This window comes from Procambarus clarkii, chromosome 83 (assembly GCF_040958095.1).
Source record: "Procambarus clarkii isolate CNS0578487 chromosome 83, FALCON_Pclarkii_2.0, whole genome shotgun sequence".
Lineage (NCBI taxonomy): Eukaryota > Metazoa > Arthropoda > Malacostraca > Decapoda > Cambaridae > Procambarus > Procambarus clarkii.
This window is the reverse complement of record NC_091232.1, coordinates 8682695-8710500: the sequence shown is the minus strand read 5'-3', so window position 1 is coordinate 8710500 and position 27806 is coordinate 8682695. Positions and strand designations below refer to the sequence as shown.

The following is a 27806-nucleotide window of genomic DNA, read 5'->3' as shown; positions in this document are numbered from 1 at the left end:
TCCACAAACAGGCAACACATAGCCGAGGGGCTTACGGTTCTGCCCCGGCACAGAAACTCCAGGACCACCATCGCGATATATTCAGACATGAGCTTTGACATGAATAAGCTACTTTCGATTTTCACTCGCTGGATGGGGATAGGGAACAGGGAAGGAGGGAGAGGAAGGAAGGGAAAGAGGTGTACATGTGATTCTGAATTCAAGGCTCATGATGAAAATAAGTACCAATTAAGAACAAGGCAAAAATATTGTTGAACAAAAAATAGCAGGAGAAGTGGCAGTAGATCTCCTTGCCCCGCCCTCGTCTGAGACTGGGAGAGCTTCGTGGGTGGTTGACCTTGAGCAGGGAGCACCTAACCCACTCCCATCACCTCCTTTCCTCCCCCTTCCCCCACTTCCCCCCTCCCCTTCCCCTACTTCCTCCCTCCCCTTCCCCCATCGCCAGCCTCCCTTTATCCAGCCTTCCCATCATCATCATCATCATGTTCCCCCGATCACAATCCTCCCTTCACTATCAGAATTTGCAGAATTACGAAGCAAGTGCAACAGTTCATTTGAAGGATGAGATGTGTAAACAAGAAGCCGGATTGCAGTTTTCGTATGCAGTGGTAGTTGTGGTTGTGGTAAGTTAGAGTGGCAGTGGTAGTTGTCAGTAATAGTGATAGTTGTGGTGGTTGCCGGTAACAGTGGTAGCAATGGCTGTTGTGGTTGTCTGTAGCAGTGATAAGAGTAGGATGTGGAGGATGTCATTTGCAGTAGTAGTCGTGAAAGCTTATCTGTAGCCGTGATTGTATCATAGAAACGGAATGTTCCATAACGTCTCTTTTCAATTAAACTTTCTCACGGCCGGTTTCCAGTATTGCCATGTATTATTTCCCTCTGCTGTGCTGAAGGCTGCGTTGGCCGTGGGGAAGGGTGGCTACATCTTCAGGTACTCAACCAACTGGAGTCTGTAGTGGACGCAGCAGTGTAGACTGAATAGCCGACTGACTGACAATTACCTCCTAACCCAGGAGTAATGTTAAAATTTATATCTCGGAAATTTTGTATTAAATTTGTTTCGTTTCAACAGGCAGTTACTAGGATTAATCTTGGTGTGTCAAGGTATTGTGACATAATATTATGGCTCAGAACATCCATGTTTCTCTCAAGATCTGCTGTGGTTATGTGTGGAACCCAAGCGGAACTTGTGGTTTTGAGAGGTTGGAGATGACGCTCTAAAATCATGAATCCTGAACGGTAGCAAATTATTGACGATTTACAGATGTTACTCAGCCTGTGTAACTTGGCTAAGTTTCAGAAACATTTCTCGTGTATGATAAACGTGTGTGTGTGTGTACTTACCTAGTTGTATGTGTGACAGGGTTCAGCTTCAATTGGTAAGTCCCTGTTGCTAATCTTCAATCGACTGCACTCCAGGTTCATGGGCCTTCCGAGTATAGCCATATATACATTCAAAAATCTCCGGAATTATTAATTTGTCAAGGAAATCCTAGCAACAGCTGAAATTTTATGACAAATTGCTGCAATGCTTATTGCATTTATTAACGTTATGACATAGTCTTCCAAACCCTGGGCAATATGTATTATATCCTATTAAGAGGAAGACAAACATCCCAACTCAAGGATAAATATGCTGATTATACATGAGTAATAAATATTTAATCATATATTTAGACTTATAAATGCAACTTGTTTAAACCGAGTTAATTAAATTAGGAAACAGTGAACCGTGTCATATGTTTATATATTTATTTTTTATTGATTTATTTATATATATGCAAGAAGGTACATTGGGTTTGTGAGAGTACATAACATTGTGTTTACATTCTTGTAAAGTCACTAGTACTCACAGCGTTTCGGGCAGATCCTTAATCTAACAGATAATATTAAGTAGGTAAATTCTAGCAAAATTTATAAAATGTTAAAAGTACATTGTAGGAAAAATTTGAAAAAAATTAGTAGGAATATTAAAGCACGTTGATAGTTTTGATTGATAACATTGATAGCTTGATTGATAATTTGACAAAGATTAGTAGGCACAATAAAACATATTGATAGCATATATAAGATGACAGCAATTATCACAATGGTAAAGTTGTATGGCTTAGGTACATATGTATTGGGGGGATTTTGGGTAGCACTAGATCAGTGCGATATTAAAGCACTAAGTACGAAACTATGAAGATGAAATTAGGTACTTTTTGGTTTTGTTAATTTAGTAATGTAATTACTAAATAATTAGTTAATATGATGCATTGCTTATGAGACGTTCACATTAAAGTACTTGATGTGTGTGTCTGAGTGCCTACCAAACAAGGTGTTCGGATCATTACACATTTCGTAAAGGTGTCGACCAAGCTGGGCAAGCGTGACCACGTGACCGGTTTGGGCAGGGGTATCCAGGTGGGGCTGTTATGACCAAGTGCTCAGTCCGGCTCAACACAGGTGTTAGTAGAGCTTGGCCAAGACGCCGTGTGAGAAGTGACCTTCAGAAGTGCGACAGGTGTGGCGGGCAAGCTCAGCGTCAAGTGAAGTGACGCCAGTGTGCCGGGAGCACTCAGAGAGAGAGGACGAGGTGGCTGCTCTGCTGCAAGCGCCACTCACGACGCCACGCGCGCGCCCCGCCCAGCGCTCTGTACTGTACCGTCCACCTTCTGTACTACGCCCACCGCCTTCCCTGTGACTCCTGGCGCTGTGTCGTTCACTAGACACACGGTTATTATATTGTTTTTGACAGTGACATTCTTGAACAGGAAAAACATAGTGTGTGAATTACCAGTAACATGAATTTTTTCGATTTTGTTATTCAAAATGCGTTCATTGCTACTTGTATATATAGTGAATTTTAACTGTGGAATAAAGAGTAGTTTCTATAGAGAAATTTCTCTCAAACAGTGAAAATTTTCAGTGAAAACAATAGTCGTTATATCATCTGAACTGACAGTCTCTCAAGATGTGCATCTTAGACCTGTTCCGGCTGCAGATGGAGGTGAGGGTGAAGAGGAAGAAGAATGAAGGCTTCCACCTCCGTCGAAACAAGATATTCTCCGTCAAAAACACAGGAATCTCCAAACTCTCGGCCATCGGCAAGCTGACACGCAGGAAGAAGTGCAAAAAGTGCAGACCAAGAGTCCAGACGGCTTGTATGAACCCGGCCTGCGATCTTGACACATCTGAGTGGGACGGTAAGATCTCACCTTACAGCAGCGTCAAGACCCAGTCCACACAGTTCACGGACGAGTGTAAAGATCTCTGCATCTGCAGGAGGAGCAGCAAGTGCTGTGTCAGCAAACTTGATTCTCAAGACAACGTCAAAGTCGCCAACTTCATCGAGATCGACTCTGAGGAAAACTTGGGCAAGACAAACATGGGCTTCGAAGGCGACAGATTGCCTTGCACCGGCTCCGCCAACAGGTGCAGCTTCCTCAATAAGTACAGGAAGAAACTGCAGGAGCTCCAAGAGGAAGAGGCGAGGCAGAACGCCAAGAACAACGCCACAGCCAACGCTCTCCAGAAGACCAACAACAAGGACCGGGTCATCACTGCCAGGGACGCCACGCAGATGCCCGATCCGGAAAGGTAATGTGACTCTCGTGATTTCTTCCATGTTGAAGCGTTTAATTTCTAGTTTGTTTGGATCTGATCCGTAGTTTGACATGCCGCTATTTTTTTGTACGCAGACTTCCTGGCTTAACCCGTGAAACTTCCTTAGTCTCAATGCTACAGATTAAGTTCATGCAGAAAATAAACTGTTGACATTGTTTCGAACTGAAAGGTTTTTGAAAAGGACATAATGATGGTACACGCTGTCGTTTACATATAAAGACTAAACTAAATTTTAAAATAACGTAAAGTAATCAGGACTTAATTAACATTATGAGGTGTGACATCTCTGAATTAGCAAAACACAGGGCTATATATACCCCCCTTATGTCATGTCGCGTATTCCCAATTTATCATTATATTAGAAAAAATGTATAACTAAATAAGTTATAATGAATACAAAAAAAAAAAAAAATATGGGGTGGTAGGAAAAGAAAATACCAAACATATGTTAAGGAAAATCTGTAAGGTATTCTCTGAATGCATTTTATTCTCTTCTCCAAGGCTGTGTCCCCTGTATACATTGGTGGTAGCACTAGATATACAAGATCTATACATACATATAAATGATAACATTTGAGAATACGTTCCATATCACCCGTTAGTTTCGTAAAATTTTGTCTTCTTATGTGTTTGTGTAGTTTATTCTCTTATCTAACTCGTCTTCAACCGTGGAAAAAGCATATTCGGCATTCTCTAACGATATTTATCCTTATATGGCCAAGGGGATACTTATCCTGCCGAAAGTATATAGCTTCCGGGCTTATCCTATTACCTATTAAGTTTATTCATGTCGAACTTATACGGCCTAACATAATGCAGTTAACATCCATACAATTCACTTATCCGACGCTAATTCGACCTTAACGCTAAATCCAATGATCGCACCTTGAGCTAATCTGCTTGCATTGAACTGTTATCAGGAAGTACGGTCGGCCAATAACACCATAGTGATTGCTTGTTCGACTGAATCTGAAGCCATTAACTCTTAACAAGAAGTAATTTGAGATTATTCAGCCGAGTCGACTTTTAGACTCGACACATTTTAGTTTTTTTTTTGGTGGTGGGATGTACTGGGCAGAGAAGGTTATGCCGACTGTGAGGTTCGTGATCGTACAGCTGAACATCTGCCATTTAATATTGCCATGCTTGGGCTGCCACGCAACTACATATACTTGGATATTTGGGTTGCCATAAAACTTCACAAATTGATGCTACCTATTCGATAGAGGTTCTCATAGACTTGTATTTTTCCCATTTTAATATATAATCTGAGGCTGCCATAATGTTAGAGGCGTCAGGCATGTTGCTGTAGACCTACAGATGCTTGGATACCATGCAAATAATCATGCATATGTTACCTCAGAAGGAGGCATATTAAGGCATACAAAAATGCAATCATTAAACTGCCACTGAACATCAGATCTCATTGTACTGTTGGCTTCGTTCTCCAATCACAATCATGGATCCCGGGATCGGTTTTGCTAGAGGGACAGAAATGGTTGGGCACGTTTCCTTTCCCTTAATGCCTCTGTTTACCTAGGAGCAAGTAGGTACCCGGGAGCTAAGGAACTGTTGTGGGGTTACATCCTGGGGGAGGGTCAGTAGTTTGACCTTGAGGGACCTCGATATAGGTCAAATTATATAATATATACACAGGCGTCCTGTCCCTGGCAAAAGTCCAACTATTCTTGGGTTGCCACAAGATGGGTAGGCTTGGGCTTGCCATATAAATACCTAAAACCCAGAATTATAAATGTCAGCGTTGTCATAGTAACAAAACGTATATGAAGAAATGTTCGCATAGCCATAGATCTAACGTTAAAGTTTGTTATTGTTAGGGCTGCTAGTGATTAGACGAGACATTATTTCAACAACATTTGTTGTTGAAATAATGTTGCAAGGTCTCTGATGGGTTTAAGTGATAGTGTGTTTTGTCATTCTTTACTTTTTCATTTGATAGTTTAAGTGCTGTGGGATGCAGAAGGGATTTAAATGGATTTTTTTTTCTCTTTTGCATGAGGAACAGTTCAAGCTATCAGTTGCTCAGTGGAATGACTCATGGTTTCTGAAGATGTTTTCCCTTTCGTCTCGTGGCTCAGTTGTGTTCAGCTTCCATGTTTGCTCACATTTTTCATTTCCTTATGTTGAACATTTCATCTTTATCTACTAAATTATTTCTCTTATAAAATCTTGTACGTTGTTATTAAGTCCCAATGATTCCTCCCTCCATTATTCCATTATTCCCTTATCTCCTAGTTGTATATTTAACTAAAATACCGATCATAACTTGTAATAGTATTGTTTGGCTTGTGTGGGAGGAGTGAGATGTGACCAGCCAGACGCAATTACCATGCGCACACTCTTCTTGTTTTGGACGAAGAAACTTGATGCAGACGTTGCGTCACAATAAATTGGCTGAGTCACAATAAATCCAAACCACACATCAGAGAATGAAGAGACGACAACGTTTCGGTCTGTCCTGGACCATTACCAAGTCGCGATAATGGTCCTTGACGGACCGAAGCATCGTCGTTTCTGCAGTTTCTGATGTGTGGTTTGGATATCAATTAACTTGGTGTATATCAGCCGGATCGCTACTGCCTTGTTATCGTAGGAACAGAGGCAGCGACTCCCAGCGTGACGATGAAGTCTCGGGCCTGCCGGATTTATCATGCAGTTACGTGATTACTCAAGATATTTTTCTTTCTAATCGTCATAGTGGCCGCTAGACGCCGTGATTCATCAAACTGTTTACGAACATTGACACCCTTATGAAGACCCCCTCGAACCCTTTCCTGCGTCTGTGTGTTAGGAAGGGAGTGAGGAGGACTCGGTTCCCTTCTCAGAATCTTTCCTGAGTGCTCTCCCTTTCTTGTGAGAAGGTCAAGAAATTAAAATGGAAAGTTGTTATTACAGGCGCCCAGAACCAGTCTTGGCAAAAGCAACTGCCATTGGGTCACGACGCGGAAGATGTGAAAGGAAAGAGGAGTATTAGAGAGAGAGAGAGAGAGAGAGAGAGAGAGAGAGAGAGAGAGAGAGAGAGAGAGAGAGAGGTGGGGAGAGGGATGGGGGTATAATGTGGTGACGAAAGGAGAGAAAATGGCAAGTTTCAGCCCCGCTCCTGTGCCAGGTAAGTCCATCACGGGCTCACCATAGCCCGTGCTACTTGGAACATTTAGTTCCCAGTAGCTGAATCTTAAACAACAGAGAAAATGGCATGGGGAAAGACGAGTAAGTGATGGCAATAGCTACAGTTCAACCCCAGCAAGACGACATATACGAAGCCTCCCTACTGGAACACACACTAACCAAGCATATCAGTGGAATACGTTACATTCATCAACAAAATTTTACAAGCTTTAAAAATCTAAAAGAAATATTCATTCAGAATACTGAATGCTACAAACGTAAACTAATTAGGTATGGATACAACAGGCTTCTAATTGTATTATTTTTTCATATTAAGTTTTTGGCCGGTATCCGTGTGCTATATGGTGATCATCGAAGCTTATTAGTTTGAGATGTTCATCTCTGGTGTATGGTGCATGGAACTGTTTCATAGATTTAGCGTCGTGAAGCTCCCTGGTGGCAGATTTGAGAATATTTGTAAACATACCTTGAGCGTTATGTTTGACAACGAATAGGCACACATCATCACAGCGTCAACATATACTAGCATCTGGGCACATATGTAGACGGGTTGTTCTACATATCTGGCCAAAAACTACAACATCTGTTCTCTCTCCCTCTCACCATCCCACACTATTGCCACTCCTTATCACCAACTCTTGGTTATATTATATCCTGTACTCATTATACCATCCTGGTTGACGCCTGGGATATACTAGCACTAGGAAATCTTTCTCGACCGCTCTCATGCGGTCTGGCCAATTCTATTTATGATTGTGCAGCAACCATGGAATTCTGGCCTCGTCAAACATGTCACGGAGCTGACAAAGTGAAAAAAAAGGTACTCCACCTTACAGATCACAGATCTGGAAGGAACGGGTTACGTGGAAAGGCTTTGGAAGCCGAGCCTTAATCTGAAGATTAAGAAAATAAATAAGGAACAGTTTAAAATAAACAAGGAACATTTTGTCATCATTATGACAAAATATTCATGGGAAATCAAGAGGACAGACATAAATAGTTTGACACTGGAGAGGGACCAGAATGAAAAGACGTATGTTAAAGAATAACTCCAATGAGACCCAAAAGACCTTAGGAAAACATCAAGGTTATCTTGAGATGATTTCGGGGCTTTAGTGTCCCCGCGGCCCGGTCCTCGACCAGGCCTCCACCCCCAGGAAGCAGCCCGTGACAGCTGACTAACACCCAGGTACCTATTTTACTGCTAGGTAACAGGGGTATAGGGTGAAATAAACTCTGCCCATTGTTTCTTGCCGGCGCCTGGGATCGAACCCAGGACCACAGGATCACAAGTCCAGTGTGGTGTCCGCTCGGACGACCGGCTCCCTGGTTTGGGAGTGGTAGTGATAGTGAACAAGTGTCATGATATGATTGAAGAAGCATTGACAAATCTCATTAGTGGATTCAGGAGAAAACGTGACGGAAACCATTGATTAGAAACTACCACACACGCCCCAGAGACAAAACTCGAGCCCCCACAAGTATTTGTAAAGGGCACGAGTTAGATACATATATAAAACTAACACAGCGATAAGATTTCCAGGATGCTGGAAGATGAGGATGAAACGGCAGAGTGAAAGTGAGTAGCAACATAGGTTCAAGACGCCGTGCCGAGAACCTGTCTTATTTTACGTGGTCAAGAGTGTCTCCCGTCCACCAGGGTGTGACAAGGTGTTGTAAGAGGAGTCTGTCTCTGACGCGAGGGGGGGAGGCGGGGGGCTACTTTTTGTGATCAGTTCCTGGTGTGATACTCGGAAACTGAGTGAATGTGATAGATACCTCTCTCTCTCTCTCTCTCTCTCTCTCTCTCTCTCTCTCTCTCTCTCTCTCTCTCTCTCTCTCTCTCTCTCTCTCTCTCTCTCTCTCTCTCTCTCTCTCTCTCTCTCTCTCTCTCTCTCTCTCTCTCTCTCTCTCTCTCTCTCTCTCTCTCTTATATTTTACATTCCCGTGCTGACACTCTTAGGTAAGGACAGCTATGTGAGAACATGAGTCGTAAAGGATGGACTGAAAGGTAACAAAATACGCGTTGAAAATGTTCATATGATAATAAAAGGAGAGTCCAGAGTTATTGCATTTCTGTATTGGTTTGGAGGGCTTAAGAGCTGACGCTCCACCAAGCAAGCGCATGTGGGTGCGCGCACACGAGAGCGCGAACACGAATGTAGAACCTAATCACCAACTCATCAACTGAGTTGGTGATTAGGCAACTGAGTTTAATGATCGGTTAACAGCTCCTCAAAGCAACACCTTGGACAATCAGAAGTACTGTTGGGTCAAGAACATTTTTGGAGCAGGACTGATGGATCGAACAAGCGTCCTCGGGTCACCCCACACTCTCACCTAACCGATTGATTGATTGATGAAGATTAAGCCACCCAAAAGGTGGCATGGGCATGAATAGCCCGTAAGTGGTGGCCCTTTGGAGCCATTACCAGTATCATTAGCTGATACTGGAGATCTGTGGAGGTGCGACTGCACCCTACGGAGAGGTCGTCACCTCTGTCACCTAACCCATGGATCGTGATATATATAACGTATCCATGAGTGCAGGTCGGTTGTCTATAAGTTACAGCCCCGCTCCTGTGCCAGGTAAGTCCACTACGGGATCACCATAGCCCGTGCTACTTGGAACTTTTAGTTACCAGTAGCTGAATTTATAACAACAACAACGAGTGCAGGTCTTAGGAAACCCAGTACATTGATTCGATCCCACCGTCCTGCTCCTAAAAAATGATCATAGATATATCACGTTATTCTGACTTCCTTGTGTATTATTATCTTATGTCGCCATCGACGAAACCTGTACATCTTTCAACATATATTGCGGCATTATTTACATTTATTAAACAGCTTATTAGCTCCAAAGCATTACGACGCTGTTTACAACAATAATAACTGTGGATTGTGAAGTTTCGAAGCTCGTAAACTGTTTAATAAATGTATATAAAGTCGCCATGATTATAGAAAGATGCACAGGTTTCGCAAAGGGGGTTGTGTAAAGGCTTGATGAATCCTATTCCGGTACACAGGGAAGGGGATGAAGAGGGTGTGGCGTGTTTAGTGTGGCGTGACCAGGATGGAGAAGGGTGTGGAGTGCCTAGTGTGGCGTGACCAGGATGGAGAAGGGTGTGGAGTGCCTAGTGTGGCGTGACCAGGATGGAGAAGGGTGTGGAGTGCCTAGTGTAGCATCACCAGGATGGAGAAGGGTGTGGAGTGCCTAGTGTAGCATCACCAGGATGGAGAAGGGTGTGGAGTGCCTAGTGTAGCATCACCAGGATGGAGAAGGGTGTGGAGTGCCTAGTGTAGCATCACCAGGATGGAGAAGGGTGTGGAGTGCCTAGTGTAGCATCACCAGGATGGAGAAGGGTGTGGAGTGCCTAGTGTAGCGTCACCAGGATGGAGAAGGGTGTGGAGTGCCTAGTGTAGCATCACCAGGATGGAGAAGGGTGTGGAGTGCCTAGTGTAGCGTCACCAGGATGGAGAAGGGTGTGGAGTGCCTAGTGTAGCATCACCAGGATGGAGAAGGGTGTGGAGTGCCTAGTGTAGCATCACCAGGATGGAGAAGGGTGTGGAGTGCCTAGTGTAGCGTCACCAGGATGGAGAAGGGTGTGGAGTGCCTAGTGTAGCATCACCAGGATGGAGAAGGGTGTGGAGTGCCTAGTGTGGCGTGACCAGGATGGAGAAGGGTGTGGAGTGCCTAGTGTAGCATCACCAGGATGGAGAAGGGTGTGGAGTGCCTAGTGTGGCGTGACCAGGATGGAGAAGGGTGTGGAGTGCCTAGTGTGGCGTGACTAGGATGGAGAAGGGTGTGGAGTGCCTAGTGTAGCGTGACCAGGATGGAGAAGGGTGTGGAGTGCCTAGTGTGGCGTGACCAGGATGGAGAAGGGTGTGGAGTGCCTAGTGTGGCGTGACCAGGATGGAGAAGGGTGTGGAGTGCCTAGTGTAGCGTGAAGAGGGGAGAGTGTTTAGTGTTTGAGGAAAAGAGTGAAAGGGACACTTGAGTGCATCTGATGAGTGCGAACAGAGAAATGGTGAGTGGTGTAAGCTGTGTTATGTGTGAGAGGATGGGAATGTAAAGTGTGCCAGCAACGTTGAGGGAAGGAAGAATGAGTGTGTTTACAGGGTAAGGAAAGGTGGAGTTTGTGTAACATCAGTGTGAGGGAGTGTGATTGTAGCAGCAGTGTGAGGGAGTGTGAGTGTAGCAGCAGTGTGAGGGAGTGTGTGTGTGTAGCAGCAGTGTGAGGGAGTGTGTGTGTAGCATCAGTGTGAGGGAGTGTGAGTGTAGCAGCAGTGTGAAGGAGTGTGAGTGTAGCAGCAGTGTGAAGGAGTGTGAGTGTAGCATCAGTGTGAGGGAGTGTGAGTGTAGCAGCAGTGTGAGGGAGTGTAAGTGTAGCAGCAGTGTGAGGGAGTGTGAGTGCACGAGACAAGACAACAGTCCACCAACAAGCTCACCTTCAACCTGTCATAACTGAACTAAATGGTCGCCTCAAGTCGATTACATTTTGCCCTAAATTAACAAAAAATATTATGCATTTGCGTCATTGCCAGGATTTTTGTCATCAACAAACTAGTTACTCTCCATCTTTGCGTCTTTAATAGAATTTTAGAAGCAAACGGCAGTTTAATTACTTATCTAGTTGTACTTAGCTAGTTGTGCTTGCCGGGGTTGAGCTTCGTATCATTGGTTCCGCCTCTCAACATCCATTCAATTGGTGTACAAGTTCCTAAGCCTACTTGGCTCTATCATATCAATATTTGAAATTGTATTTGGAGTCTGTCTCTACCATCTCCCTTCTTAGTGCATTGCATATGTTAAGTACTGTGATACTGAAAACATTAAACACATTCTCTTTGTCTCTTTTGGATACTCAGTTTCCACCTGTGTTCCCATGTGTGAATACCATCCGTGCTAAATAATATGACTATCTACCCTCTTAATTCCCCTGAGAAATTTCTGTGGTAATCATGTCTTCACCACCACCCACCTCAATTATCTCTGCTATCACCACCACTACTAACCACAATTATCACTGCTATCACCACTACTACTAACCACAATTATCACTGCTATCACCACCACTACTAACCACAATCATCACTGCTATCACAACCACTACCCACAATCACCGCCATAATTATCAATCACCCTCATCAGCTACTTACAACCAAGTCAGCCACAACTAACAATCGCTAACTTGCCAAGTTTTGCACTTTCCTCCTGTCTTCCAACCCCACATCCCTTTCTCCACCCTCACCTCTCTCTCTCTCTCTCTCTCTATCTTTCTCTCCTCACCTTCCTCACTCCCTCACTTTACCCCTCTACCAGTCAGCGATGCAACATCCTGACAGGACACTGAGGAACTGCCTCAGTGTCCTGCCTGGACATATATTTCCCAGTTCTTCATTTTTTTGTCCTACTTCTCAACTGGACTCTTACCTCTCAAGGACGTCCCAGGACGCCAGACCTCTCAATACCACCATATATTACAGAAACTGAAACGTCTAGTGGTTCGATACCCATGACCTCCAGGTGCCCCACCCCGCGTATGGCTTGGGGTGCCTGTGATTCTTCGATAGTGTGGTTTATAGACGAGTCTTAAGGCGTTTTGATGTGAGGTGGGTGTGGTCAGAGGGTGCGGTCAGTCCGCCGCTGGCATCCCGTTCTTTAAGGACGGCATTGCTGGGAAGGAGACCCACGCCGCGCTCCTGACGTAAATCAAAAATGGTTGTCGGGGTTCCATTGTGTGTTACGTTGAGCGGGATGTGTGTGGTCTGTTGGGTGTTTGGTTATTGGGATGCTTGGTCTATTGTTTGCTTGATGTGTGTGTGGCATGCTTGAACTGATGAATGCTTGGGCTATGGTATTCTTGGTCTGATGAATGCTTGGTCTATGGTGTTCTTGGTCTGAGGGATGCTCGTTCTGAAGGATTAGTTAATAACTTCAGTAAAAAGTATGCCGTAGCGAAGATGTTGACCTTCTTCATCTTAAGGGCAGGTGGGGGGGGGGGGGGTGAGTGTTGCCGGGCTCAACCCGCCCTCCACTCCACGCCTCACTAAGCTCTGTCCTGCTGCCCCGTGTGTGTGTATCAATTAATACACATTAGAAGTTTATACTTTTGTACAGGTGAAGGCTGTATTGGCGTGGGACAGCTAGTGTGTGTGTGGGTGTTTATATATTTGTGCCAAGAGAATCGGACATCGGTTCCTGTACACCACCTTTCCAGCGGTTTAATGCCACCACTCCTGACCTAAATTTCTCTGGTCATATCAACTTTTTTTTGTTATTGTTAGTTTTTTTAGCGTAGTTAGGAGCTGTCTCTATCTATCTTAATTTTGACCCCTTCATGCGTGTTTCTATGATGATTCTCTATGCAATCCTCTATATCTTTTCAAGATTACTTGTGTGAATTTTTGTCTCACGTAGGTGGTTTTAAGTATATAAAGGCCTCCTTATTGAGTTTTCTGAAAGCTATTTGAATTTCTAGAGTATGCTACTGACAGATCTTTTACTCCTCTTGTTTCTGAGACGTAACTTTTCGAAGTTTACAATCCTGCTGGTAGAACCGACGACGGTTCACTCCGTCCTGGACCATCATCGTGTAATACACCGACTTAATAATGGTCCAGGATCGAACCGTCGTCGGTTCTTCTTTTTCAGATGTGAGGGTCGGGAGTCAACTCTTTAGCCACGTCATTCTGATCCATCGCCTGCATGATTCATAGTTCTTGCCTCTTAATTCCTTAGTGATGGTATGTGACTCTTCTCACCCGTCTCTGTGCAGCTGCATCTGACTTGTTCTCACATGTCATAAAATATAACCTTTTCATCCATTGCAACTCTCCCAGAATCATACATAATCTTAATTCCCTTTTCTATCACCTAATTCCCTTTTGATGCTTGCGTGATTTCTTGCATGTTTCCCTTTATATTATGTAGTAAAGGATCAGGGGGCACTGGGTGCTGACTCTTAATAGGATCTTTAAATTCCACATTATTAATGTCTTTCTCATTTTGGTTGAAGATCACGTCCGGAAGGCTTAATGTATGTGTGTATTTATTTATCATTTGTGCTTGCCATTTGTGCCTGCAGGATCGAGCTATTAGCTCTTGGAACATTCCTATCTAACTGTCGAGGACCTAATGTACAGACACGACTTATTTTTTTTCCTATTTACTCGGTCCAGGACGGACCAGCCTGTCCTCAGTGACGGTCCAGAGAGCAGCCTGTTCTCAGTGACGGTCCAGAGAGCAGCCTGTCCTCAGTGACGGTCCAGAGAGCAGCCTGTCCTCAGTGACGGTCCAGAGAGCAACCTGTCCTCAGTGACGGTCCAGAGAGCAGCCTGTTCTCAGTGACGGTCCAGAGAGCAGCCTGTCCTCAGTGACGGTCCAGAGAGCAGCCTGTCCTCAGTGACGGTCCAGAGAGCAACCTGTCCTCAGTGACGGCCCAGAGAGCAGCCTGTCCTCAGTGACGGTCCAGAGAGCAGCCTGTCCTCAGTGACGGTCCAGAGAGCAGCCTGTTCTCAGTGACGGTCCAGAGAGCAGCCTGTACTCACTGACGGCCCAGTAATCACTGAGGACAATCCCGTAATGGTCCATCAAAATAGGATAAACTAAATTAATCACATCGTGAGTCGATGCTATTTTCCATCTAATACATATCTTCATTTATATTATATTTGTGAAATATCGAGACACCGAATGTGTGAAGTGTAAAAAAAAGCAGAATAAATTTGCATGCTATGTGCACCTGAATATATTTGCATATTTGGATTTGTTTAAAAGAGCAGTTAAGTATTGGTGCACTAAGTGCACACACACGATTGCCAGTCCTGACTGGTCTCTGTGGTCGTGATAGGCGGCCCATAATCTGGGCCGGGCATCAACCCACCGCTAAAGGTCTCTCACATGGAGATAAGTTCTCAAAAGTAACCAGTGATTTGTGTTCATGTTTCCAGAACGTATCATTTTCCACTTCCTACCGTCACCTCCCTTCCTCCTGCATTCTCACTTTTCCTTCTCTTCCCCTTCTCTTCCTGCTCTCTCTCTCTCTCTCTCTCTCTCTCTCTCTCTCTCTCTCTCTCTCTCTCTCTCTCTCTCTCTCTCTCTCTCTCTCTCTCTCTCTCTCTCTCTCTCCTGTACGCTTCTCCCTTCATTTCAAAAACTTGTAATCAACTCTTAGATTGGTATTTTGAGAACATTGATGAGTATTAATCAGTGTTTTTAATGATTGCTAAGCTGAGGAATGTGGTGATAGAAACAATACTTATGGGTAACATTTCCTGTTTCACCGCAGCAGTGAGATATCTTCAGTTTGTTTCCCATCTGGCAGTGTAAGCTTGAGGGGGTGAAGAGCAGGGAGAGAGCCTTCTGCTTTTATAATCTGAGTTTTAACCTGAGAGAATGATAAGTGGATTGTTTATCCCTTCCATTTTCCTATAGATAACCAAATCATTGACCAACATGTGTTCTGAACACAGACACATGTCTCTCACGTCTCTCCATTCCCTTCATTTCTTCTTTCCCTCATTCCTTCCTTCCTTCCTTCCATCCTTCCTTCCTTCCTCCCTCCCTCCCTCCCTCCCTTCCTTCCTTCCTTCCTTCCATCCTTCCTTCCTTCCTCCCTCCCTCCCTCCCTCCCTCCCTCCCTTCCTTCCTTCCTTCCTTCCTTCCTTCCTTCCTTCCATCCTTCCTTCCTTCCTTCCTTCCTTCCTTCCTCCCTCCCTCCCTTCCTTCCATCCTTCCTTCCTTCCTCCCTCCCTCCCTTCCTTCCTTCCTTCCTTCCTTCCTTCCTTCCTTCCTTCCTTCCTTCCTTCCTTCCTTCCTTCCTTCCTTCCTTCCTTCCTTCCTTCCTTGCTTCCTTCTAAGCAACACACATTCTACTCCTTCATGTCCATTCCCACAAGAGCTTGTTACACACCACTTACCAAGGATAATGCCTTTATAGTCAATTTACTCTTCCGTAATTATACTGTTAATCAGGAATGTCATTGAGGTTGTGTCCTTGCGCGAACATAAAACACTCCTCTCCTTCGCGCACTTACGTCCTCATAGGGCCGAATGATGCCGGGTAGAGAGAGAGAGAGAGAGAGAGAGAGAGAGAGAGATATGACACTGTTAGACATCATGTTGTTACTCATTTTGAAATATTACTCATCAAAAAACATGAGTAAAAATGTTTGATGAACCAGGTTTCACATAAGTGTGAATATGGCGCTAACACCCCCCCAATATAACTCTTGAGAAAGGCAATGTTGATACGGTAAATATTGGCACTTGAAGAACGTGCTAATGGAACAACATGTGTATTTATCCAGCTCGAAGCTAACCTTGCGATCGGGCTGGCACTCTCTGGAAAGATAACGTGTGTCTGAGACGGTTAGACAGGCACTGCTGTGTTTGGGACGGTTAGAGAGAGGCACTGCTGTGTTTGGGACGGTTAGAGAGAGGCACTGCTGTGTTTGGGACGGTTAGACAGGCACTGCTGTGTTTGGGACTGTTAGAGAGGCACTGCTGTGTTTGGGACGGTTAGAGAGGCACTGCTGGCTTTCTAGGGCCTCTTGGTTCAAGGTCTTCGTGATAAGATCAAGCTTGGCATTAAGGCTGACACCGCGTTAGCATTCACATGTGGGGCAGGTGTGGTGTTGCAGGTGTTGTGGGTGTGGTGTTGTGGGTGTGGTGTTGTGGGTGTGGTGTTGTGGGTGTGGTGTTGTGGGTGTTGTGGGTGTGGTGTTGTGGGTGTTGTGGGTGTGGTGTTGTGGGTGTGGTGTTGTGGGTGTTGTGGGTGTGGTGTTGTGGGTGTTGTGGGTGTGGTGTTGTGGGTGTGGTGTTGTGGGTGTGGTGTTGCAGGTGTGGTGTTGCAGGTGTGGTGGGTGTGGCGGGTGTGGTGCTGTTGGGTTGTTATCTAAGCAGGGATGTGGTGCCCTCCTGAAATCAAATTCTACCTAATTATGGAAAATGCTGCGTTTGTGTTAAATATAAAACAAAGTTGAACAAATTCTAAAGGAACGCTACCAAACTAGTTCCAGATCTGAAGGACACGGGCTACGAGGAAGGACTAAGATAATTAAATCTCTTGTTTTTTTTAGCCTATTCGATACAGGTAAGACAGACAAATTATCATTAGAGTGCCCAGACAAGAACATAATGTCTGCCACGTTCTTATCACTATCAAGAGAGCAGTGGTGGAAAAATGTACCTGAATTATACTCTGTACAATACGACATAGCTAGAAGAGAAGAACAGCACAAGGTAAGACTGCATTTTCCTGGACTGTCAGAAAGCTTTTGACACATCACATGTGAATCATATGCAAACGAGAAAAAAAGAGGCTAGTTTATCAGTAATAGTGCTAAAGTGGGTGAAGGAGTGCCTTTCAGGAAGAATACAAAGAGTCATAAAGAGAGGAGAGCTATCAACTGGAGAGAGTTAACAAGTGGAGTACCTCAAGGGTCGGTACAAGGGCCCATCCTGTAGGTGATATATGTACAAATTCAAACAGAGCAAGTAAGCTCATTCTTGTCAATGTTCTCTGATGATGCAAAGCTAGTAAGGCGAATCAGAACTGAGGGGGACTGCAATACATGACAAGATCAACTAGACAGTCTCCAGAGATGGTCGGAGAAATGGCTACTTGACTTGAACTCTGACAAATGCAGGATTGTGTGGACACGAATTTGAGCATGTAAACCTCAAATGCAGTACAGTATGAAATGAAGGCAACTTCCGACTTTTCATAAAGAGGAAGTTGAGAGCTAGAGCTCAACCCCCGCAAGCACAACCGGGTGAATATAACTAGGTGAGTACAATATTATTTATTCAGCAAATGCCTCACACACACACACCTGGTCTTGTACCATCCCTCAGAAGGGCTTCAGCCATATATATTGCAGCAATTTGACCTCGTTTATCACCCGAGGTTGGCAACACTTGGAGCCGTTCCTTTGTGCGAGAAAAATGTGTGATCTTTAAGGGCGTATTGCAAGCGTATCAACTTACTCAACACTTGCAAAACATCTACCTATCACCAAGAGGTATTAACCACCTATATATGTAGAGAAGCGTTTAGCTTTTGATTCTAAGATATTCAATGGGACATTCTTTTTTTCTAGCAAGAAACTTATCTATGTTGTATAGAACTATATAAATCTGAAATGTTTTTTTTATTCTCCAGTAGGAATATTTTTGTAACAAAATGTAAAATTATCATTGAGCATATTCCATTTCGGTGATTTAATAGTAATTTTAGTGGTGTTAGTCCCAAGTGGAGTATTTTTTTTTCTCTGATATGATGCATATTATTTGATGGTGTCTCGTGTTTTGTCCATAAATGTCGTGTTTTGTCTGAAGCGCTGGGTTTTGTCCGGTGTGTTGTGCTTGCTGCATATGCATTAAGAGTTTAATTTAGTCCTGAATTATGTTTTAAGAAAATAACGTATATTTGTTAGATGCTCAGACAACTATTGTGGTGGCCTTTATATCCCTATAGAGGTTGATAAGCCTTAAGCCCAACACCTAACCTCACCTTTTCTCTGGGCACAAGACAGGATATTGAAAGTTCTAACTTCTACTGTGAATAAGTAAGTAATGTGATCTTATTGAACCTGAGAGTTTCCGCTCCGGTCTAAGTTCTTCCTACCCGGGAGCGGAACAGATTTTATACCTGGCCCGAAAGTTATTAGGATATTTGTTGACAGAGCGACAATGTTCTTGCAGTTACGGCGTGACTCAATCAATCAGATTTTTTTGTGCATCAGTTCTGATATTTTATGAATATGCGCAGCACCAAGTGACTTTACCACCAGCGCACCCAACATGTCAATTTTGATTAGAACACAGAGAGACTCATTCTTTTTCTTCTTGATTACACAAATTAACTTCCTCGTATGGTAGAAACAATATTTAGACCTTTAATTCTACCTTTTCATTTTCCCCTGCTGTCTTCATCCTTCACTCTACTGAGCCACCAGCTCCACCTCTTCCCTGAAAGGTCAGAGGAAGAAGGTCAGTAGCCAGACCTGCACTCTCTGCATGACCTGACGTGACCTTTGATCATTTAGTAACTTGATCCTCCCTTTTAATATGCGGTTTGGGGGGGCTGGAATTACTTATCAAAGTCGTTGCATCTCCAAATCCGTGATTCGAAATAAATTAATATAAGATCTAAAATCGCGTTAACATAGAACACCTCACATAGACAAGATAGAAGAGCAGGCTTACATAACTCACCTTACATAGACAAAATAGAAGAGCAGGCTCACCTAACTCACCTTACATAGACAAAATAGAAGAGCAGGCTCACCTAACTCACCTTACATAGACAAAATAGAAAAGCCGGCTCACATAACTCACCTTACATAGACAAGATAGAAAAGCAGAGATACATAAGGGGCACCTCTCATGGGCACGATAGAGAAGCAGAGACACAGGGCAAGAACCTTACACGAACGGTCTATGATAGACCAATATATCGTAACAAGTAACCTCCTTTATGTCCTTGACCTGTCGCACTCGCGTCACTGCCCTTAATCCTTTCTCTGTTTTTAACTTTAAGAAACAACAGCCACATGCATTGTATGAGTTGATAGATGAAACGTTATCTATAAATAAATTATACATTCTTGCTTTGATGTCCTTCAAGGCTGTTTTTTCCCCTATGAGAGTAACAAATAAATATTTCGTCCGTCGACTGGGCACCGACCAGTTGCACAATTACTGACCAACACACCCACTCACAGTTACTACACACGCACACATTAGAGGCATTGACAAAGGGGATAAAAACTAAATATTCAACAGGGGGCACGATAGAGAGAGAGAGAGAGAGAGAGAGAGAGAGAGAGAGAGAGAGAGAGAGAGAGAGAGTGGCTTTACTTGGACACTCAGATTAAAAACAGAGATATATGGGAACATTTTGTCAGTGTCAATCGTAGTAGGAATACTCTAGACGGAACGAAAGTTGAGCATGTCTCCAATAAATTTAAATTTTAATAGGAATCAAATGGGTAGGGAGACATTGCAATAGGTAATAGATGGGTGAAAGACGTGGAGCCAATGTCCACCTCACAAGTAAATACAGTTGCGTATAAGTACATGGTAAACATTCCATGTCTCTCATCTCTGTTACAAAAACATAAAACCAGTTTCCTTTTACTAACCTGAATTATGTAGATCCCCAAAATGAGCCCTTCCCAAGACTCATGCTCTACTTAGACCTTCCAAAAGGCTTGTAAATATAGTTATTTTAAACGAGAGAATGAAGAAATGTGGAAGTTGTGACTCAGGTACAATGGGCAGGTTCAACAATTTCAACACGGAACGAGTATAATAAAACTGGTGTCTTCAACCTAGATAAATAATAAAATTGGGAGTATTGTACAGTGGTAAGATACACTTGAGTTGCCCAAGTACGCTCAAGAAGGCTTGGTGTACCGTATTAGGTTCTTATTTGCATAGTTATCGGTTTCTTAATATGTTTCCAGCCATCGCTTCACTCACTCTCTCTCTCTCTCTCTCTCTCTCTCTCTCTCTCTCTCTCTCTCTCTCTCTCTCTCTCTCTCTCTCTCTCTCTCTCTCTCTCTCTCTCTCTCTCTCTCAGGGGCACTCGACCCCTCCCCAGCTAAATGTTCATGTCAAGGTCGAACGTTTCAACTGTCGGTTAACTAACTCACAGTGGGAAAGACAAATTGGAAGGGAGCAAAAGAAGGAAAGGGAGAGAGTGTGAGGAGATCGAAGTGGAAGGAGAAGGGACGGAGGCAGAGAGAAGGAGAATAGAGAAGGGAAAGGGGATTGATGGAAATAGCAAGAGGAGAATGTAGCAGAGAAAAGGAGAGTGGAAGAGTTGAACTGAAAGAGGAATAGCAAGATAAAGAATAAAGGAAGGATACTAAGAGAAAAGAAAAGGAAAAGTGTCCAGAATTTTTTTTATTAGTGGATCTAAGAACCTGGCAACTGGTTCCTTATAGTTCGTGGAGGAACCTGGCAACCATTTACTTAAAGAACCTAGTAACTGGTTCCACCTATTGATAATTGTGATTGAAGAACCTGGCAACTGGTTCGCTTGCAGTCGTGAAAACCCCCCAAAAAACTAGTTCACTGAATATTGAATAACGACCGAAATGGCGTCTATGTCGTGCAGTGACTGCATGAGCCCAGCTGGACTTGTTCGGGAGAAGTCTTTACATAATAATGTGGGCGAGGTCGACTGTCAGGTGAGAGAGAGGGGGACTGTCAGGTGAGAGAGGTCGACTGTCAGGTGAGAGAGAGGGGGACTGTCAAGTGAGAGAGGTCGACTGTCAGGTGAGAGAGAGGGGGACTGTCAAGTGAGAGAGGTCGACTGTCAGGTGAGAGAGAGGGGGACTGTCAAGTGAGAGAGGTCGACTGTCAGGTGAGAGAGAGGGGGACTGTCAAGTGAGAGAGGTCGACTGTCAGGTGAGAGAGTGACTGGGAGGCTGATAAACAAGCTACAACACTGCTGGGCAAACTATGACCTCACACCAGTTATGGTGCGCTAAATTATACCTTTATAATTTTTTTTAAACGCTTATTTAACGCTCTTCGGCTTTAGAAAATGGACGGTTATGGCGGTAAATTTAACACCGAGCGACTGTGAGTTGTTATAAAGCCTTATCATCTATTTATTTAATTGTTAAATACTTGGAAAGTTATAAACAATACACAAGATGTGATTTTTTTTCCTCATTGAAGCTTATAACCACAACTAAGCAGATGTTTGGGTCCATAAGGTGTAAAGATATTATTAAAGTTTTAAAATCATCACGGTCACCTAGGATTCTTAACCCCATGTCCTTGATGACCCGAGGATGATGGGTCCACCTCCGTCCTGCTCCAAAGATTTTATCATAGTTACTTCTCGTTATTGTGCATTCCTCGTGGTCTTGTATATGGTGACTCTGATGGTGGCTGTTGGTGTTCAACTCCATTATATACAAAGTTAAGAAGATGAGTATTGGAACAGGACGCTAGATGTTAGGTACAAACTTGGAGGGAAAACTCTCTAGATTCGAACGGGCACTCTCTGGGGTCGAACGGTTACTCTCTGGGGTCGAACGGGTACTCTCTGGAGTCGAACGGTTCCTTGTACATAGTCTGTCTCATAAGACAATTACTTGACAAATTTAGCTAGATGAAAAAGATTAGCATATATATATGGACTGTTTTCAGATACTTAAGCTCGGACTCATACACAACGTATGTCATACCAATATCGGAATACGCATCATGAACATGGGATTCATATCTTGGAGACATGAAATAAAGCTAATGTGAAATCCAAAGTTGAGAATTATGAGTTATGAGCGACTAATAAATTAAACGTTATATCATTACAAGAGGGTAAAAGCAGAGAAGAAATGATCACCACATACAAAATATTCCATGAAATTGACAGATTGATATGGACAGACTACTCGAAGCTATAGGGCCACGAGTTGAAACTCAGTATTTAAATGAGCCTCTGTGAGTTCAGAAAGAGCTTTCAAATCGCTGTAGTAAATATGTAGAATGATTTGTGTAATAAATGATGGAGCAAAAATACAAGCATAGATATGAGGGAACTAGTACACAAGTCGACTGAAGGATCACAGCTACGTGAGTGTGTACATACACTCGCACACACAACGGCGTTATGATCTGTTGTTATTTCACGGAGAGAAAGATCAGATCTGAGGAGAGTGAGAGTGAGGAAGAGTGAAAGTGATGAGGCTGCAAAAAAAAAAAAAAAAAAAAAAAAAAAAAAAAAAAAAAAAAAAAAAAAAAAAAAAAAAAAAAAAAAAAAGAGAGAGAGAGAGAGAGAGAGAGAGAGAGAGAGAGAGAGAGAGAGAGAGAGAGAGAGAGAGAGAGAGAGAGAGAGAGAGAGAGAGAGAGAGAGAGAGAGAGAGAGAGAGAGAGAGAGAGAGAGAGAGAGAGAGAGAGAGAGAGAGAGAGAGAGAGAGAGAGAGAGAGAGAGAGCGAGCGCGAGCGAGCGAGCGAGCAGCGTACAGTGTTCAGTGTTCCCGCCAGCGCCTGACTGGGTTCACACAACACCGCACCGCTACAAGCAAACATTCATTACTTCTAAATTGTGTTTGGGGAGTCGACGCCGTCCCTGCACGTAGCTCAGGCGGCCAGGTGTCTCCCGGTGAAGGTACGCGTGGATGCCGGCGGGGGCGGGGAAGAGAACACTTCAACAGCCACTTGGCTTGTATTCGCGGTACCAGGCTGGCTTGCTTAGCAGCCCGTCCTTGCATACAAAAATCCAAGCTCGTTAATCCAGCCGCCAAACCCCTGTTTATGAATGAAAAGTGGTTTACACACGACTCACAACTGATGACGTCCGAACACTTCCGGAACAAGTGCTTCGCTGACGTCCTCTGTTCGAACCACAATTCTATAAATGCTTCACCCTCGTACTTCAAATACAAATAATCGCCAACAGAACCTAAACACCTAACCTAACCTACGCCTAACTATACACATACTTTTTATGTATAAGAATATTAATTTATATATGAGAACAAACTGATTTTTAATACACAGAATATTAAAATTTATGAATGCGTTTGGGGAGGACGGCCGCTGCTTTAAACAGCCTAGTGTGAGGACGGGTTGGTAAATGCTCCACCTAGTTAAACAAATAATATCAAATATATCGTAAAAACTAACAACCCTTCCTTAGTCCTAACAACAAGCAAAATTTATAATATATAGTAATATTAATAAGTATTTGGCAAAATACAGTTATTATACAACACGGAAAACGGCAGAAGGCTTCTTTAGGGATGGCGTAGCTTGAACGACCATAGTCTGAGGATTGGTTGTGCGGTGAATTACTCTACGATACTTCCGTTGACATAATTACCCTCGTTTTCATCTGGAAAAAATAATAGGTGCAGAGGTCTGCGACTTGGTCATCTTCGAATTGCGATGTGACGATATAGCAAGGAAGATCTAACTGGTTGTATAATGGAGGAAAGGGTGAGTATCTGTAGAGTGAGAGCTAGTGAGAGAGAGAGCGGTAGCCAGCCATCAGGCCAGTCAGAGGACCAGCTAGCCAGCCAGCCAGCAGGCCAGCTAGCCAGTCAGCCAGCTAGTCAACCAGCAGGCTAGCCAGCCATCCAGCAGGCCTCCTTGGGTCAGTATGTTTACTGTCAAAGCAAGGGAGTTTACACGCTGTACACACTGTCCGTGTGGTATATGGTTCAAGGTTTGTCTCGTGTCCATGACAGCTGCTAATAATACAGATCACTTTCTCGCGGCTTATTGAGCATTTGAGCACAGTGAGCAATTTTCCCAATACTTTGCAAAGGCTGCATATTAGTGGAAACATGACTTATTGTTGCTACAAAAAACATGGCTTATTATTACAGAATGTGTAAAATTACTTATCATTCTTTGTCTCAAGATAAAGCAAAACATCGAACAATCTTTTTATTTTTTTTAATAAGTTCGTTGTATACTGACAATCTGATGAACATGAGTTCGAAACACAAGTATTGCGTGAAAGCGTTTTCTTGATTAATAAACATGACGGGTTTTACAGTATATCTTGTGCGATTATAAAACTATTTATAAACGCTGTTTGAACCAAATATTCAATAATTATATAAAGTTCTATGTTTCTAGTCCATTAAAGTGTGAATAAAGCTCTGTGACTACAACAGTTTTTAATTCTATAGTCACAAGGTTTTTCTTTGGAAAAAAAGTAAATTCAGAGACAAATAATTTGAGGGTTGATTGTATCTTGGCTCGGCCGCATTCCGACACATCTCAGTGAAGTAACCAATATTTTGCTTCACCTTCAGTAATTGTTATTATGTCCCCCACACCGTTACTCGCTGTGACACACGAGGGCCACTGAAATTGTTTTCAAAGACACCAATACCGTTTGCTGAAGCTGATCGACATTGAATGTCCGTTTAAAACTAAACTAGAGAGAAGTTGGTCAAGCGAAAACGATATAAAGATTGACGTTTTACAGGAAATATTTCAGTGCCAGAAGGGCCAGAGCATCCTACGATGGTACTTCAAAGATACCAATAAACAACGTAGTAGTTATAGGATATAACATAAAATAGATCCCTTGAAGATTTATTTGTGCTGAAATCAGTAGAATCATACATTTCTTCCAATGGATATTAAAAACATAACTGAAGTTCTGAGTTAACCTCTTACATTAATCAATAGTGATTAACTGGAGGGAAGAAACTATCAGAAAGTTAGAAGACTGCTAATGCCATATCTACACAAAAATAAAAGGGATAGAACTGAGGACTAGAGATATTTCAGAATTTTAGTGAAAGAATAGTATCTTGACTTACAAGGATTGAGCTACGTAGATAATTGGACATTTCTGCTATAGACTTGTAAACTGCGAAGAGATTATAATGTATAGCATTCTCAGAGACACTGGAAAAGTGGACATTATTTAAAGTATATCACGAATAGGGACTGGACGAATACTCATGGGCAGAAACTAGAAAATCTGGTGAGCCTTGTATGTAAGGAAGCACTTCGTCAGTGTATGATGAGCTACAGGAATGTAGGAAGCACTTCAGTGTACGAGGAGCCACATGGCTGTAAGGATGAACTTTCTCAGTGTAAAATGAGCCACAAGTGGATTGATTTAAGGAGGTAGAGAAAGCCGAATTCATCCATGATTTCGAGAATAAATATACCGATAAAGGTTAGACACTACTGTAAAAGGTGACCGGAGACGGAATGGGGGCCAAAAGCTGTAGCTTAACCTGCAATCCCATACAGCCAAGGAAATAATACCCTCGAGGAGCTGCAAAAGCATAGAAACCTCCCCAAACGTTCTTTATCCATGGGCATTCACTGCGCTTTATATCTCATCACCTTTTGGAAACGTATTTTGTATAACTCTAAATTCAGAAGCTTGAAGTCGTACTGTATTCGGTTTGTTATGTGACTATAAGCGAGCCTGGAACCGAATGGTCCACTGTTTGTTGCTCGTTGACGAAGCAGTGTTAGTTTCTGATTTGTGGTCTGATATCTATAGCTTAACCATATCTTCTATAGGATGGCGTTACATCTTTTATTCAAATATACAGGCAGCTGAAGTATATGTTCTTTTGTTCTCGCTGACTCTGGGGAAGTGACTGCAGACCCAAGAGTATGTATACCCAGAGAGTTTGGCACATTAACTCAAAACCCCAGATTATATGTACTCAGTGGCTCTGGGGGTAGTGACTCTTGACCCCAAGAGTGGAGGTACGTGCCAGTGCAGGTCTCTCTCCAGCACTACGAGTGGGGTAACGTCCTTTACAGGTACAAACGAAGCTCTCGTTTTAAGCTTGTGGATTTACTAATAATTCAAATGAATGTTAATCCATACAAATCATTATGTATCACCGATTTCTACGGTATAAATGCAGACTTTTAAATGTTCGTTCTACAACAAGGAGAAGTATGCGTATAATGAGAACATGCTTTAAAAAGGTCGAGTTTCAATATATTTAAAGTTCACTGGAGACTGCTGTTAAATCCAGTTTAGAGTTTTTAAATATGGGTGGAGGCACTAGTGAGAGTCAACACCCAGTAGCCTTGATGTTGGGTGACAAGTCTGTGTCACCTTGGTCTGTGTTACCTTGGTCTGTGTCACCTTGGTCTGTGTTACCTTGGTCTGTGTTACCTTGGTCTGTGTTACCTTGGTCTGTGTCACCTTGGTCTGTGTCACCTTGGTCTTGTCACCTCGGTCTGTGTCACCTTGGTCTTTGACTAAACTTGGTGCCTAAAAGCGAAAGTTACATCAGGATGCGTTAACTGGAGCATATATGATTGCCGTTCAAGTCACTTGTGGCGTATCGACCAGCCAGCCTCATGGGTACAATATCCAGGAGTAAAGACAATTTAACATCGAATTAACGTCATCAACGTTGACCAAAGTTGATTCAGCTTCGAACCAAAGGCCACTCTCGGGAATGTTACCAACTGGGGGTGAAGTACTGACCAGCTTGTGACGTATTGATCAACTTGATGAGCACTGACCACCACGTGAGGTAACGACAAACTATTGGTACACTGTTTACACCCATTGATCCAGTCGACAATCTCGGGAACTTCTTATATCGTTGATAAAATGACCATTATGGCAGTTCCTGAGACAGAGCAGGCCTCCCATAGTGTCGTTCGCCTGGCGAGGTACATAACACAATGGCGACTGAAACCTCTGCAGGCAATTGAATGAAGTTATCGCCTTTCTCCGTTATAACGATAACGAAAATAGCATCGGGGCATTCTTATATTCCTCTATCGACTCTCAAACGTCCACTGATTGCTGCTGGTTTAATCATTACACTGCCTATTAAGCCGCTAGTTGTGATTTCCTCTTGTGTTCCAGTCGACGTATGGGATTTTCCCCATTTGATCTGTTAGCTATGCTTAGCCATGTGCTCCTTAATGAAGCAATTTTTATAAGCTAAGCAGTTTGGCGGGGGTCAAGTGGTACGGCACATTCTGATGTAGTTCGGAGCGTTTCAGATAACTTGAACGCTCTTCTCAGTCTCCACATCTCGTGCAACATTCCATAAATTAATAACGTGGGCTCACCAGCTGGTCTACGAGGTCGTTTCTGACCAATCAGGTGGAGACTCTGCAAGGAGAAAGAAAAAAATGTGATCCCGTTAACCATGAGTAGGTGCTGGGGAACTCTTGCGGCACCCCCGTCCCCCCTTTCTCTTGTGGTGGTGTAAGTGCTGAGACCTCCTGCCCATCTTGCCTGTGGCGAGGTGTAGGGGCACTGGAGCCCTCGTTGTTGTTGTTATAGATTCAGCTACTGGGAACAAAAGTTACAAGTAGCACGGGCTATGGTGAGTCCGTAGTGGACTTACCTGGCACAGGAGCGGGGCTGTAACTGTGGAGCCCTCTATTCATCCCGTCTGTGGCGAGGTGTAAGGACAGTGGAGCCTCCTGTCCATCCCATCTGTGGCGAGGTGTAGGGGCAGTGGAGCCCTCTATCCATCCCATCTGTGGCGAGGTGTAAGGGCAGTGGAGCCCCCTGTTCATCCCATCTGTGGCGAGGGGTAGTTGC

At 43.5% G+C, this 27806-nt stretch overlaps 1 protein-coding gene across 2 annotated transcripts in view; it reads left to right on the top strand.

Moving 5' to 3' along the window:
* The first annotated feature begins 2555 nt into the window (after positions 1–2555).
* The window catches only part of f (espin protein forked), a 350799-nt gene continuing 325548 nt past the window's right edge, over positions 2556–27806 (top strand). The window contains exon 1 of one of the 2 annotated variants that reach the window (XM_069316353.1): positions 2556–3582. In XM_069316353.1, coding sequence (XP_069172454.1) covers positions 2957–3582 — 626 coding nt within the window. In that variant the 5' untranslated portion in view covers positions 2556–2956. The remainder of the gene's footprint in view (positions 3583–27806) is intronic. The other variant, XM_069316354.1, reaches the window with a different exon arrangement.